At 33.6% G+C, this 15,977-nt stretch overlaps 1 protein-coding gene across 1 annotated transcript; it reads left to right on the top strand.

Moving 5' to 3' along the window:
• Positions 1-8,248: 8,248 nt before the first annotated feature.
• Positions 8,249-15,708, top strand: LOC136225664 (uncharacterized). The gene is made up of 5 exons (XM_066013771.1): positions 8,249-8,658; positions 10,015-10,948; positions 13,084-13,179; positions 13,699-13,835; positions 15,395-15,708. Exons 1-5 carry the CDS (start codon positions 8,447-8,449, stop codon positions 15,501-15,503), a joined length of 1,488 nt encoding a protein of 495 aa, XP_065869843.1. The 5' UTR covers positions 8,249-8,446; the 3' UTR covers positions 15,504-15,708.
• The last annotated feature ends 269 nt before the right edge of the window (positions 15,709-15,977 follow it).

Below are 15,977 nucleotides of genomic sequence, written 5' to 3'. Positions count from 1 at the left end.
TAGGCGGTCTAGGCGGCGTCGAGGTGGCCTGGTCGAGGTGGTCTAGGCGGAGCCCAAGTGGCTAAAAAACGCCTAAAGGGACTAATCGAAGAAAATTCGAGCGCCTAGGCGGGACCTAGGCGGTCAAGACGACCTTCGTTTTGAACAGTGCTCCTCTCTAATGTCAAAGTCCATTTTTGCTTTCATCACTATGCATCTATGTTTAAAAGCCGCGAGGCCGTAAGAAATAATATTTGCATTAATTCGGACAATATCGGTATATTATTGGATCAAATCACTACTTTCATTTCCAATGTAGATTCAATTCATTCATACTCTCATCGTATATTTTTAAGATCACCCTTTACTTGTATTTTCCATCTCGATACCACTTCTCAAGACCGAATTGTTAGTATTTAAATTACAAATGCGAGTTGGAATCCTAATATACGCAATAAAAGAACTACCTAAAACATATTTTTCCAGTCTTGAAATTAATTAACCAGAATTTGTTTGTTGGCCAAGTTAATAAATTTTTAGGTTGATCTTCTGGGCCAACAGGTTCTTAAAGGCGTAGCCTCGATAAGAAAAACCTTTGCCAAGCCGACGAGGCTTAACAAAGGAAAAAGAATGCTAGCCGTTGCATAGGTTAACGGGGTTACAATCACGGGATAAGAGGTCACCCATAAACTCGTGGCTTCTTGCCAAAGGTTGGAGATGGAGCCAAGAAAAGGGAGCAACTATGTCCATTGATGAATTTCTATAGAGAATGAATGAAAGAAAATGGTCTAAATCATATGTAGCTCCCTGAACTTGTCATTTTTGGTTAATTTGTCCCTCTGAATTTTATGGGACAACCTATTTGCCCCCTCAACTATTTAAAAGTGGTATTAGCAACTCCCTATTTTCATTATAACGGAAACAATCATGACATGTTCCAACATTAGTACAAGTGTTCATGGAAGTATTGGAACCATTCTACATACGATTTAGAAAGAGTTAAAACGATATGCAATTTTTATAAGAGAACTTATGTATATTGTCTATACTAACCTCATTTGCAGCTTGTTTTAGTAGTGCACAACCCTTTTTATTATTGCCTTGATGCTTGCAATGAGAACATGTCATGATTTTTTCCGTTATAATGAAAATAGGAGGTTGCTAATACCACTTTTAAATAGTTGAAGGAGCAAATAGGTCGTTCCATAAGTTTAGGGGGCAAAATGATCAAAAGTGACAAAATTAAGGGGCTGCGTATGATTCAGGCCAAAGAAAAATGATTGAAAAAGATACCTGGATTCAGTAGGATTGAAGTGAGTAATAAGGTTGATGTTTTTTTTTTTTTTTTTGAATAAGGTGCAAAACCCCTAAATTTTAAAGTCAGTAATTTTATATTTAACGTTTAAAATGGTGCAATTTTACTTTTAATATTGGCAACTGATACCAAATTTATCTTTAAAGTTGGCAAGTTTAAATAGAATTGAAGATTAATATTTTTAAATCACGGTGAAATATTTGAATTTTTTTGTCCAACTCCTACAAAATAAATAAATATTTTTTTTAATTTTTTCCACGTCTAATCATATGTTTGTGATCTGTTATTAATTAGTGATAAAATGACGCACGTGTTAAGTGTAGATGACAAGATTCAGCATTAAGAAAATAGTAGGATGAATTTATTTCTCAAATCTGACCCAATTTGTCAACTATAATTCGAGTAAATTACACTAATGGTACCTGAACTTTACCCTCATTCACACTTTGGTACCTAGATTATATTTTGTCTCAAAAATATACCTGAAGTAACGATGACTGGACAATTAAGTATATTTTACCGGTTAATGGCCGGTCAATGCGATTTTGACGAGTAAATTACACTGATGGTACCTGAACTTTACCAGAATTCATATTTTGGTACCTAGATTTCATTTTGTCCAAAAAATACACTTCAAGTAAAGATGATTCAATATTTTAGTATATTTGACCGATCAGTGATTGGTAAATCCGAGTTTGACCATTTTAAATTAAAAATTAAGACCAATCATACACTCAGGTAACATAAAATTATAATATTGTCATTTAGAAATGACAATATTATAATTTTATGTAAATGACAATATTATAATTTTATGTTAATTGAGTGTATGGTGAGTCTCAATGTTTAGTTCTATTTTTATGTTAATTGAGTGTATGGTGAATCCTAATGTTTAGTTCATGTTACCCGGTCACTAACCGATCAAATAAACTAAACCTTTTAGTCACCTTTACTTGTGTTATGTTTTTAGGATAAAATAAAATCCAGGTACCGAAGTGTGAATTATGGTAAAGTTCGGGTACCATTAATGTAATTAACTCATGAAACTCGCGTTGACCTGTCATAACCGGTAAAAATATACTAAATTGTCCGGTCATCGTTACTTCAGATATATTTTTGGGACAAAATGTAATCTAGGTACCAAAGTGTAAACTATGTAAAGTTCAGGTACCATTGGTGTAGTTTACCCACTATAATTCTATTGTTCTTTTCTAGAAAAGAGTGGAAGAAAGAGCACGAATTGCCAAATCTAATTGTTTTGTTGGCTCTCAAATAATTATAGGAGTTTCAATACGGGTTTATCAGGTTAAGCACAAATTATATTTGAGATAGCAGCAGAAGAAATTGAACCACGAACTTGTATTATCATCAGTCACATTGCTTTTAGCCAAGGTTATTCAAGAGGAGGAGTGATTGTTCTCCGAACTAAGTGCAACATCTAGAGAGAGAGAGAGAAAGCACTGCATATGAGAAAGATGAATTTCTGCTCTTATGTGACGTGTTGTGTTAATTATGTCTGTCTAAGTCGTTGTTTATAGATTTCAGTAAATTTTTAATTAACCATGGTTCTAATTAGACCTGGCCATGGGTCGGGCTTGAGCCGGACCTATCAGAATTTTATATAAAAGTACTCAGTCCAACCCCAACCTAGCCCGCTATAAATTTAGACGGGTTCGAACTGGACTGCACTGGGATCAGACTTAAAAATCAAATCCCAAGCCCAGCTCATATAAACCCACCTAAATATATATACATAATTTTTAATTATAAAAAATAAAATTTATATTTAAAAGTAAATATTTAATATATAAATGTATAAATTAATTAGTTAATATTAATAGGCGAACCGGGCTGGATCAGCCCATGCTATTTTAATCAATCTCAAGCCCGCCCAAAAAATTGACGGATATTAGGGGGCCTAGACCGGACTGGGCCTAAACTTAATTTATATTGTCCCAATCCGGCCCAAGAGACACAGACATGGACGGGCCGGGCGGATATTCGGCCCTGTGACAGGTCTAGTTCTAATTAACTCTTAGTTGGATAGAATTCCTATTTATCTTATTTACTGTTTTTTTAAACGAATTTATCTTAATTACTTAATTATATAAACTTGAATCTATACTTAACCCACACAATCCAAGTTATTACGAGCAGATATTTCTTGAATGATTAAGAGTCTAAAATCATTTTTGTACCAATCTGTTTATAAGGAGTTAGTGTTGAGGTGGAAGGCTTGAATAAGAAGTGATTCTAAAATATGCATGGCAATGAGATAAGAATGAATGGAATTTCACATCGAAAATGAAAAGGAGTGACTAAACTATATTAGTAGGTTTTTTAAAGGCGTAACCTCAATAAAAAAAACCTTTGCCAAGCAGACGAGGCTTAATAGAGGAAAAAGAGTGCTAGTTGTTACATAAATTAGAAGAAACGGGGTTGCAATCACGGGATAAGATGTCACATATAACTTGGATGCTCTAATAAGAGTACGAGTAACCATGTTAGCTTATCGTCTAATAAAATGAATCTTAAAGGAAATGTCGCTTCTAACTAAAGAAAAACTCCGCAATAATGGATCCAAATTCGGACAAGTCCTCATGCAAATTGATAGCATACACAACAACTTTAGTGTCCGACTCAAAGTTGACATCTCAAAATGTATATCTTAAAGTAGTTACATCATATGAAATGAGATACGAGACTTGGACTAAAGCAGATAATACTTATATGATATCAAATTTCAGTCACTCCTCTCCAAGATTGTAAAAAATACTAGGTGTTAATCGGACGGACAGAACCCTCGAGGATTAATCGGAGATTAGTCGGGGATTAATCGAATTTGTATTTTTATATTTTTTATTTATTAATCAATAAATTATTATATAAATTCAATTAAAATATGTATTATACTATCGAAAAAATAGTATAAAATTATTTAATATAGAAAAACGTGTATATTTGGAACATATATCTTTAAAAATGTGCAAATGTCAATATTTTAACAACAATATTATTGAAACAACTCAAAAGTGAATTATAATAAAGAAAAAAATAAATTCACAATATAAAATAATTTTCTTGATCGTCGATTAGACGGTGCCTAGGCGGTCTAGACGGCGTCGAGGTGGCCTAGGCGGAGCCCAAATGGCTAAAAACGCCTAGAGAACTAATCGAAGAAAATTCGAGCGCCTAGACGGTCAAGACGACTTCGTTTTGAACAGTGCTCCTCTCTAATGTCAAAGTTCATTTTTGCTTTCATCACTATGCATCTATGTTTAAAAGCCGTGAGGCCGTAAGGAATAATATTTGCATTAATTCGGACAATATCGGTATGTTATTGGACCAAATCACTACTTTCATTTCCAATGTAAGATTCAATTCATTCATGCTCTCAAAGATCACCCTTTACTTATATTTTCCATCTCGATACCACTTCTCAAGACCGAATTGTTAGTATTTAAAGTACAAAACTCGAGTTTGAATCCTAATATACGCAATTAAAGAACTACCTAAAACATATTTTTCCAGTCTTAGAAATTAATTAACCAGAATTTGTTTGTTGGCGAAGTTAATAAATTTTTAGGTTGATCTTCTGGCCAGTAGTTGTCACCCACAAATTGTTGAGTATTGACATTTTTTGGTAGCACTGCAATGCTGTCATTCAAATTATATTTGCTAAATTACACCCATATCTACTAAATTTTATTCATTTTTACAATATAACCACTAAACTTTAAACGTAATAGAAAAGTAATTTAATTTTATATTTTCTAACCTTATAGCTACTAAACTTTAACTAGCACCTCAAAATAATTGCTAACGGCATCAAAATGAAAACGTCAAAGAATTAAAGTTGTTTAAGACCACGTTTACCATGGAACAACGTTTTTTTTTTTTTTTCTAAAATCACCAATTCCAAATCTCTCTCTACAAAAATCAGCTTCTCTTACCTAACCAAACAATGAAAAAGTTGAAAAATCGAAGTTTTTTAAAATATCATTAATTTTTGAAATTTTTTATAGGTCCTTAATGGTCAATTTGAAGCGTTAATTAAAGTTTAGTGTCATAATGTTAGAAATAATACATTTGAGTAACTTTTAGAGTAAATTACATCCATTGCCACTGAATTTTCTCATTTCCATGGCATGACCATCAAACTTCAAGACGCGGCATAAAAATCACTGGACTTTATACTTCTGATATTATGCCATTAAACGTCAATTAACACCTCAAAATGACCATTCATGACGTCAAAATAGGATATTTCAAAAATTAATATATTTTAAGCAACTTTAACCTTTAAACCTTTTGTTTTGAAGTCATTTAAATGTTGTTTGGTTAGAAAAGAAAGTGAATTGTTAGGATAAGAAAAAATTGGAAATGGTGATTTTGGAAAATAAAAAAGTGTGGTTCCATGGTAAATATAGTTCTAAACAACTTTAATTTTTGGAAGTTTCAACTTTTAGGCCGTCATTTGTCATTTTAAGACGTTAATTGAAGTTTAAGGGTCATAAATGTTAGAAAATTGGATAACTAATTTATTAGTCTCAGCATTTTACATTTTTAGTTAGCACATTGTTTAGTATTCTAATAATACATTATTTAGTCTCTAAATTTTATTCTATTCAACATTTTAACCCCTTAAATATTTGAATTATTTTGAGGCGTTAATTGAAGTTTAATGATTATAATGTTAGATGAGTTCGTTCACAAACACAATAAATGAGTAATAGACAAACTATTTGTAAGTATATTGTTTATTTATTCACGAACTTTCCTTGTGAGCTTATTTATATACACAATTAAGAGCTATTTGCGAGCAAACTTCATAAATATAATTAACAATTTACTTATAAACAATTCATGGTTAGATAATTTTTTTAATGAACCAAGTTCAAAGAGGATTTTGAGCTCGAAACAAGGCTCGAGATTGTTTATTTTCTAATAAGCTGAGCCGAGCTTGAGCAAGCAAAAGCTCGGTTCGGACTCGAGCTCGTTAATTTTATAGCGAGTCGAGTTTGAGCAGACCAAAGTTCGACTCGGCTCGGCTCGATTACAGCCCTAGTTGCAGTGATCTAGCTGCAAATTATATTTGGATAAATTACACATGTGGTTACTGAAATTTACTCATTTTTACTATATCATTATTAAACTTCAAAACGTAATATAAAAGTCACTTAATTTTATATTTTTTTAACATTATACCACTAAATTTTGATTAACGCTCAAAATGACCATTAACGACCTTAAAAGAAAAACCTCCAAGAATTAAAGTTGTTTTTTATTTTACAAAATCACTATTTCCTCTAAACATTCAATTTCTATCACTTAACCAAACAACACCTAAATAACCTTAAAATGAAAAGGTTGAATATTAAAATTGTTTAGTATAGAAAAGAGGAAATCCCCTCTAACTTTTTGTTGGTAATCCATTCAACAGTTAATGATTTTCAGGCGGCATGGAATAACTCGAGGGAAGATAGTTGTGGGCCTTTTCATGTTGAGACTAATGTTCACTGGGTGAGACCTCTTGTGGAGTGGCTCAAACTTAATACTGATGGCTCGAGGATGAGTGACGGATCCATTTTGACTGGCGGAGTCATTCGTGACTGTCATGGGGATTGGGTGGCTGGATTCAGTCAGAAGATTGGTAAAGAGTCCTCCTATGATGCTGAGCTTTGGGGGCCCTTCTCTAGTATCTCTCTTGCTTTGAATAAGGGCTACCGTTTGATTGAAATTGAAATGGATAATTCCGAGATTGTGGATACTCTTAATGAAGATGACTTTGCTGGTTGTATTGGTCGGAATCTCTTTAAAGGTATTAAGCATCCTATCAGGAATTTTGAGTGTGTTCGGTTTCATCATGTTTTCCGAGAGTAGAATCGGATTGCTGATTTTTTGGTTGGTATAGCTCATGATTTTGAATTCGGAGTCTCTATTCTTTCTTCCCTGCTAGAGAAGGTTCGAAGGCTATTGTTAGATGACCTTTTGAGTGTTAGCTTTCTAAGGATGATTCCGCCTTAGTCTTTTTTTTTTCGTTTGTGTTTACCAAAAAAATTCTTGAAATTATTTACTTTGAAGTCATCAATTATCATTTTAAAGCGTTAATTAAAGTTTAATGGTCAGACCATGAAAATAAGTAAAGTTTAATGGCATTTTTTTAACATTAATAAAAGTGGATTGCTATTTACCGCTCCCAAATTATTTATCACCGCCTCCTTTTGGACACTTTTGCCCTTTTCATTTTTTAAACTCAAAAACTGAAATTCTCTCAAATTTCTTCGAAATTCAAAAATCCGAACAACATTCATGGGACTTAAACACGGTAAAGAAAAAAGACTAATGATTCCCCGGATAAGTATTTTTATTTGAAAATCGAATTGAAAACACGAGTTTCATCTCCGAATTTGGAGAAAAAATTCATCCAAAATGTGCTAAACGGGTGATTCACACCATTCCGCCTAGGCAGAAACGGATGAAATAGGCGGAAATGGGTGGATCACCCGTTTCTGCCTAGGTGGAAACGGATCACCCGTTTCCGCCTAGGAAGAAACGGGTGATCCACCCGTTTCTCTAGGCAGAAACGGATAGGCGGAATGGTGTGAATCACCCGTTTAGCACATTTTGGATGATATTTTTATATATATATATTGATTAAATCGGTTAGTTTTTGGAGACGAATTTCAATTAGTGAAATAGGAACTGTAGTTATTCGATTTCCTCGACGTTCTCGGGTCCATTTTTCATAAATCCAATTTTTGGCTTGGGAGAGAGAGGATATTAAGTTTTTGAATGGAAAAATGAAAAAGGCGAAAATGTCCAAAAGAGAGTGGTGATAAGTAATTCGGGGGCGATGAATAGCAAAACCCTAATAAAATTGCACCAAAGTTTTGCATTTCTTTTTGCATTTTTTCTTTCTTTTTCTTTATGGGGATCGTTCTCTTGAAAAATTAAATTCTCTATTTTTTGGCAAGAAATCTCAACTGAAACAAACAACAAATATAATTAAATTCCATTTGACTCCCAAAATCATATTCACAAAAATAACAATTTGGTTCCCAATTCCATTTTCCATTCCTTCTTCTTCCTCAATGCATCAAATTTCTGTTACTGAAATTGTAGAGGAAGAAAGGAGAGAAAGGAAACAAAATGTTGCATTCTCTATCATCAATTTTAGGTTTAGTTATATTGTATATGAGCCAAGTGAATGCTTCGATCCATGAATACAAAAACGAAGCGTTTATTCGTCGTTCTAATTCGTACTTCTTCCATGGTGGTAGTGAAGGCCTTTATGCTTCTAAACTTCCTGTAAAACTCTCTTCTCAGGATGATAAGATCCTCAATGGCAAGTCCTTTATCAGGTTATCGATTTGAATTCTTCTTTTGTTTTTGTTTTTCTGTGCGGCATTTTATCGAACAGTTTGTGTTCGTGTTTGGGAATGGGAATGGTTGTAGATTGAATCTTTCTTTATGAAACACAGGGATTAGAATTTTATAAGTAGAATAGAGATCAATCAGTTTCTATTGTGAAATTTAGCGAGTATAGATTTGATCTTTTCGTTTGTTGATATCTAGGAAGCACGCCTACTGTGCAGGGTGCAGCAAACCGCATTTTTTAAAAAATATGAGAGACGCCTACAGCGGGAACACGCCAAATTCATATATATAGGCTCAATGCATTATCTAACTTGTCCAAAAAGTTTGATTCGGGCTGAACTTTTAAAGTGTATAGCTCCTCAACTTGCTTACAGCAATGTAGTCAATTAATCAACTGTATGCAGAATGTGCGATGCATTCGTCTTGGAATGTGGAATGTTATTACATAATTCACTGGAATGGATTAAAACATATTAAAAAGGAAGTTCTTACTTGCTAAAATGTAAAATCTGTGCTATCTAATATTAGGACCCTATACTCCGATGTTGGTCGTTTGATTTTTCCAAGGCACGTGCAACACATCTTTTATTAATCAAGTTTAGGGGTGCCAACAAGTTCATGGGGCAAATTTAGTAACCCTATATACATATATATATAATAACATTTATTAATAACTCTAAACCATAAATAACATCCATAATAAGTCATTAATTCATAAAAAAGAAACACTTAATACTTCAAACTATTTAAACTGTCAAAAAAGGGCGGCTGCTAAATTCTTTTCATTAGATTTTGATTTTATTAAGGCTTTATTTTATATCAACTCCTCCTTTTTGTGAAATTATTAAAGAATACCCCTATATTGTACTTAATTAACTTAGAATCTGTGTTCCAGAAGTGTCCCCGTTAAAAAAAAAAAAAAAAAGAAAAAGAGGAGACACTTATTTTGGAGTGTCGGGTGTGTGTCCCCAAGTGTCCCTGGAGTGTCGCAGTGTGCAACACTCCTACATTAACCTCCTAGAAGTGTTGCTACTTCGTAGGTTGAGATGAATATGAGATAATGATATTAAATTTGTGATCACAGGTTTGAATCACTCTCCATTAAGAAATTTTAGCGAGTAAAGATTTGATGTTTTTTCATCTGTTGAGTATGTTGCATGGACACTTCTCTTTAGTAGTGTTTCTGTGTTTCGTGTCCGTTTCTTATTTTTGAAGCCTATTTTATGAAGGTTATGTTTTAGAAATAACGTTTCCGGTGTCTGTGTCCGTATTTGTTTGCATGTTCATGCAACATAGGTTGAGATGAATATGAGATACTGATATTAAATTTGTGATCACAGGTTTGAATCAATCACATTCCGGAGAACCAAAAAATCTGCAGCACAAAGAAACGAGATGCAGCAGAAAACCGGACTAATCGAAGCTCTAATAGTTAAGGTAAAAGACAGAGATAAAATTGGGGGTTCTTATTTGAATTCCACTGCAATATGCTGCACCCCTAACCTAGCCAAGAGTGTATCCTGCAATGTAGGAGAAATAATCATCCACAAAGAATCCGGTAACACCGACGGACCGAAACGACTCCAAACTTTCTTCGAAGGAAACAACGTAGAAGCGAAAATGGTATTTCAAACAATTGAGATAAACAGCACAGGAATGTACTATCTTTACTTCATGTTCTGTGATCCACAGCTCAAAGGCATTAAAGTCAGTGGTAAAACAGTCTGGAGGAACCCCGATGGTTATCTTCCGGGAAAAATGGCACCGATGATGACGTTTACGGGGCTTATGTCATTAGCTTATCTTGCTCTAGGAATTGTGTGGTTTCTCTGGTTTGTTAAGTACTGGAAAGACATAATTCAACTACATTATCATATAACAGCAGTGATTGGATTTGGAATGTGTGAAATGGCACTTTGGTACTTTGAGTATTCAAATTTCAATTCAAATGGAATTAGGCCAATGAGAATAACTGTTTGGGCAGTTAGTTTTAGTGCAGTTAAGAAGAGTATTTCAAGGTTGCTTCTTTTGGTGGTTTCAATGGGATATGGAGTTGTGAAGCCTACACTTTATGGGATAACTTCAAAAGTTTTAGTACTTGGTTTGAGTTATTTAGTGGCTTCAGAAGCACTTGGATTGGTTGAAAATTTGGGGAATATTAATGATTTTTGTGGGAAAGCTAGGTTGCTACTTGTATTGGCTGTTGCTCTTTTGGATGCTTGCTTCATCATTTGGATCTTTTCATCATTATCTCAAACTTTGGAGAAGCTTCAGGTATTTCAATACTGTCAATTGGTTGCATATTTAATTGATTAGATATGTTGCATGGACACTACTCTTTAGTAGCGTTTTTACGTTTCTTGTTCATGCCCATGTTTGTTTCATATCCGTTTCCGAATTTGTTTGAAGGCTACTTTATGAAGGTTATGTTTTATAACTAACATTTCCCGGCGTTCGTCCCATGTCAGTGTCCGTACAACATAGCAGCATATCATCGAACTTCATTTTGTTTCAATAAAGTCAGTGAACTTTCATTTTTATTTCAATAAAGTTATTCCGGCCATTCAGACAACAACAAAAAAAATCATCTGAGTAGTGACATGACAACCACGTTCAGAATTGCAGTGATTTTTTCTGTCTGAATTGGTTAAAATGACTTTATTGAAATAAAAAGCAAAGTTTAATGACCTTTTTAAACCTGACCCTAAACTTCAGTGGCTATTGGTGCAATTTACACGTACTTTAATACTGTGTATTGATTGCATATTTGATTGATGAGAAAAGGTGTTATATTTGGTTCAGATGTTGCTAATTGGTTGACGTTTTGTTGTTAAATGTTGGCAAAAAGCATCCGGAGATTCATGATCATTCATTTTTTGGTTCACTAAGCTCTTAAAACTTTATTTGGACACATTAAGTCAGTGATCATTTATTTTTGTGACATTAAGTCAGCTCTGAACATAAAACTCAGTTAAAGAGTGTTACTCATTTCACATGCGTTTGAAACTTATATTTTTCACAGTTTGAAAACAGTTTTTGATGTGTGTAATGTGTTTGATGTGTGTAATGTAACTAAAGGAATTAGATGTTCACAACTAACTAATTTGGTAAGTAATGACATAACGTGACAAAAAATATATAATCAATGACGTAATGTGTCCAAATAAAAGATCAATGGCTTAATGAACTAAAAGATGAAAGATGCGACTTCAGCATGCATTTTGTCTTAAATGTTTAATGTTTAATGTTGTTGGTAGCTTGTAAATATTTACTATATATACTTAAGGTTTGTTTGGTAATTTTAGTTCAGTTGTTGTTGTTAGATGGTAGTTGTTCGCTACATTCTACTTTGATTTTTAAAATGTTTCACGCTTCTCTGTTTCAGTAATTGAAACTCTTGGAAAATCGTACGGAATGTTTCGGGTCACGTTTTCGTAATTTAAAAGAATTTGGAAATTCGTGTTTCCAAAGATGAATCAATGTTAATCGCATGTTTAGTAAATTCCCAATATTTTCTATATCATCTTTCTACGACCTTTATAAATGAAAAAAGTTCTTCATTTTCCTCTATTGTGTGACTTGTATGTAAGTTCATTTATATGTATATAACATACATTCTCATAAAAAAAAAAAGGGCGGCCCGGTCGCATTACGCGTCCCCGCTGAGCGAGGGTCCGGGGAGGGGTCCCACCACAAGGGTGTATTGGGGGCAAGCCTTCCCTTGTCAATTTAATTGGCAAGAGGCCGCTCCTAAGACTCGAACCCGTGACCTCTGGTCACACGACAACAACGTTTTACCGTTGCGCCAAGGCTCGCCCTCTATAACATACATTCTCATAATTTTTAAAAATTTATAGATATATCCATATATTTACACATTTTTCCCACGTTTCCATTTCCTATGTCTTTTACAAATATCATTTCCCTGGTTTTGTTTTTTTTTTCCATTTCACTGTCTGTATCTGTTTCCCTGTAACATAGGCGGGGTAGATATTACTTGATTTTCCTTCCAAAATAACTATTTGCACACACGTTTCTCAGTCCTAACCAAATACTTCATATTTATTGTTTAGAGTAAAACAACAAGAAGAAGCTACATATAGGAGAACGAAACAGGCACTTAGTCAACTCGCCAGTCGGACTAAGAAATAAATATATCATTACCATCATCTCTACAAATGAGAGTTACCTCTATTGGAATGGTCATCTTGATAAACAGTAAAACGGGTCATTATCTTAGTAAAGTGCAAAGTTCAGCAACCATAATGAAAGAAGTGAAAAGTTGAGAGACCTCGTGTGCAATTTACCCAAACGGACTCTTATCTTCATAGCCATTATACCTTCATTATATACTATCTTAAGTTTAAGAGTTTTTTTTTTTTTTTTTTTTTTTTTTTTTTTTGTCACAGGTAAGAAGAAGTGTAGTGAAGTTTGCACTTTACCAGAAGTTCACAAATTTGCTTGCAGTAGCAGTTCTGCTGTCCATTGCATGGATTGGTTATGAGGTTTCAATTTACACTTTTTTATTTTTTGGCTTAATACATTATCCGCCCTCCGAACTTGTTCAAAAAACTTGATTGATCCTTGAGTTTTTAAAGAGTCTCGATAGTCGCTCAACTTGCTTAAAATGTAATCGATTAATCACTCGGTTGCACAAGAGTAAGTTGCATGTAGAAGATGTATTACACGTACCTTGGAATGTTATTACATAAATCATAGAATAAACTAAAACATGTTAAAAAGGAAGTTCTTACTTGTTTAACTGTAAAACATAATCCTCTTTGATATTAGAACCCCGTTAACCTGACCTTTATCGTTTTACTTTTCAATGCATGTGCAATACACCTACTGCATGCAACTTACTTTTTGCAAACCGAGTTATTAATTGACTACATTTTAAGCAAGTTGAGGGGGCGATCAAGTTTTTTGGACAAGTTAAGGGGCAAATTATGCATTAAGACTTCTTTTTTTGACCCTATACTTATCGTATCATTCATTTGTATGAATTTCCTCTTCTGGTTCAGTTATACTTCAACGCAACCGATCCATTGGGCGAAAAGTGGAGAAGAGCATGGATCATCCCGGTTTTCTGGAGCTTACTTGAATATGTTCTTCTAGTTGTCATATGTTTTCTTTGGTCTCCATCACTTAATCCAACAAGGTACTTGCTAAAACCTTGCCACTTTTTCTAATGCCATTGCCTGAAGTTTACACTTAAGAACGACGAATAATTACTTGTCACTGATAGTAGATACGACCTCTCTAATGAGTCGAAGTTTTGATTCGAAAAATATTTTAGTAGATTATTGGGATAAGGGCCAAATTTGACCCTAACTTTTTCTATGAAGTGCAGATTTGGCCTTATAGTACGAAATGGTCCAAATTTAACCCTAACGTTTCCAATGAATATCAATTTTAACATTGCATCGCCGAAAATTTGAAAAGACTGGTTTGACTGTTATTTAATTGTCACATCGGAGCTTCCAAATATTAATTATGTCTAATATATTTAATGTGGCACTAAGACGGTTACAAAAAATCTGTTAAAATGCTAACTAAGTGTGATAGATACAAGTTAATCACAATTGTTTTTTGTCAATGAGTGTAAAATGTTTACTGTGTTGCTATAGTTACAAAAAAAACCAACAAAAAAGATATGAAACTGCTTCAGTTTATTGACAAATTTGTTTGGAAGGTTTGATGTGACAGCTAAATAACAGTCAAACCAGTTTTTTCAAATTTTGGGTAACGTATGGCTAAAATTAATCTTGCTTAGAAACGTTAGGGCTAAATCACCACTTCTTTAAAAAATTTAGAGGTCAAATTTGATCTCTACCCCTAGATTATTTTGGAAGTGGCTTGCCAGTACGGCTCTTATGCTTCTTTCTCCAGCAGTATGCTTTTGTTTGAAATGTAAATTATAGCGACGAATAATTACGTGTCATTGATAGTATGATACGACACTTGTACACTAAATAAGTCGAAGTTTTGATTCGGAAAATATTTTAGTATATTATTTTGTAAATGGCTTGCCATTATGGCTCTTTTAGCTCTTTTTCTCGGATTAAACCTCTATTTGGGACTGATTTGGGAAATAAACAGCCCCTCCCTTGAAATTATTTTCTAACTATACCTATCTCCCTATTTATCTCCCAAATCAGTCCCAAACAGAGGTTTAATCCCTTTTTCTCCAGCAGTATGCTATTGCCTGAAGTTTACACTTATAGCGAAAGAATAATTTCTCATCAGTATGATGCAACTTTTGTATGCTAAATGCGCCGAACTTTTTGATTCGGAAATTATTTTTAGTAGATTATTTTAGAAGTGGTTTTCCATTATGGCTCTTTTTCCTCCTTTTCTCTAGCAGTATGCTATGCCTGAAGTTTACGCTTATAGCAACGAATAATTACTTGTCGTTGATAGTATGATGTGACTTCTGTACGCCAAATGAGTCGAAGTTTTGATTCGGAAATTATTTTAGCAGATTATTTTGGAAGTGGTTTGCCATTATGGCTCTTTTGCCTCCTTTTCTCCAGCAGTATTCTATTGCCTAATGTTTACACTTTAGCGATAAACACTCATCATTGATAGTATGATGTGATTTTTTAACGCTAAATGAGTCGAACTTTTGATTCGGAATTGTTTTAGTAGCTTATTTTGAAAATGGCTTTCCATTATTGTTGATGATGGTACAACTGATACAAAATTCTCGTTATACAGGTATACAGTTTCGGGAGAGATCACGGACGAAAATGATGAGAGTGTCCTTCTGTCTGGTGGAGTTAAGGTGGTTGGAGATCTAGTAACCAAGCTCGAAAGACGGGTGTAAAATTCCAACTAGGCAACTATTGTTGCATAACATTCTTTACTTAGCTTCGTAGTTTGAGGATGAATTTCTCTGTAAATATGGAACAAAGATTGCATAATGCGACGAATAAATGTAAAGCTCGTATTCTACTGCTGCAAAGCAATCTGAAGATTCTCTTCTGTAATTTATATAAAATTAGGGATAAAATACATTACCGCTCGTCAAACTATAACTCTATAAACATTATGAATCGTTAAACTATAACTCTATAAACATTATGACTCCAAAACTTCATTTCGTAACAACATATCCTTGAAATTTACATAATTTAATATTGAAGTCGAACTCTTAGAAAATGTGTTAAAAGAAATTAACGAAATGATGACTTGAATAAATTACGTTATTGACTTTTTTTATTAACGTCACTGTAAATTATAGACATATACCTATTTTCAGATCATTATTTTGTTTTTTAATGGATTTTCTTTTGATTAG

Source organism: Euphorbia lathyris, chromosome 4 (genome assembly GCF_963576675.1).
Source record: "Euphorbia lathyris chromosome 4, ddEupLath1.1, whole genome shotgun sequence".
NCBI classification, from domain to species: Eukaryota; Viridiplantae; Streptophyta; class Magnoliopsida; order Malpighiales; family Euphorbiaceae; genus Euphorbia; species Euphorbia lathyris.
The sequence above is the reverse complement of the archived record's forward strand: the minus strand, read 5'-3'. Positions and strand labels throughout refer to the sequence as shown.

Coding starts and splice junctions, on each gene's coding strand:
- LOC136225664 (XM_066013771.1), top strand. CDS start 8,447: ATGTTGCATTCTCTATCATCAATTTTAGGTTTAGTTATATTGTATATG. Junction 8,659..10,014: donor AATGGCAAGTCCTTTATCAG/GTTATCGATTTG, acceptor TTGTGATCACAG/GTTTGAATCAATCACATTCC. Junction 10,949..13,083: donor AAACTTTGGAGAAGCTTCAG/GTATTTCAATAC, acceptor TTTTTGTCACAG/GTAAGAAGAAGTGTAGTGAA.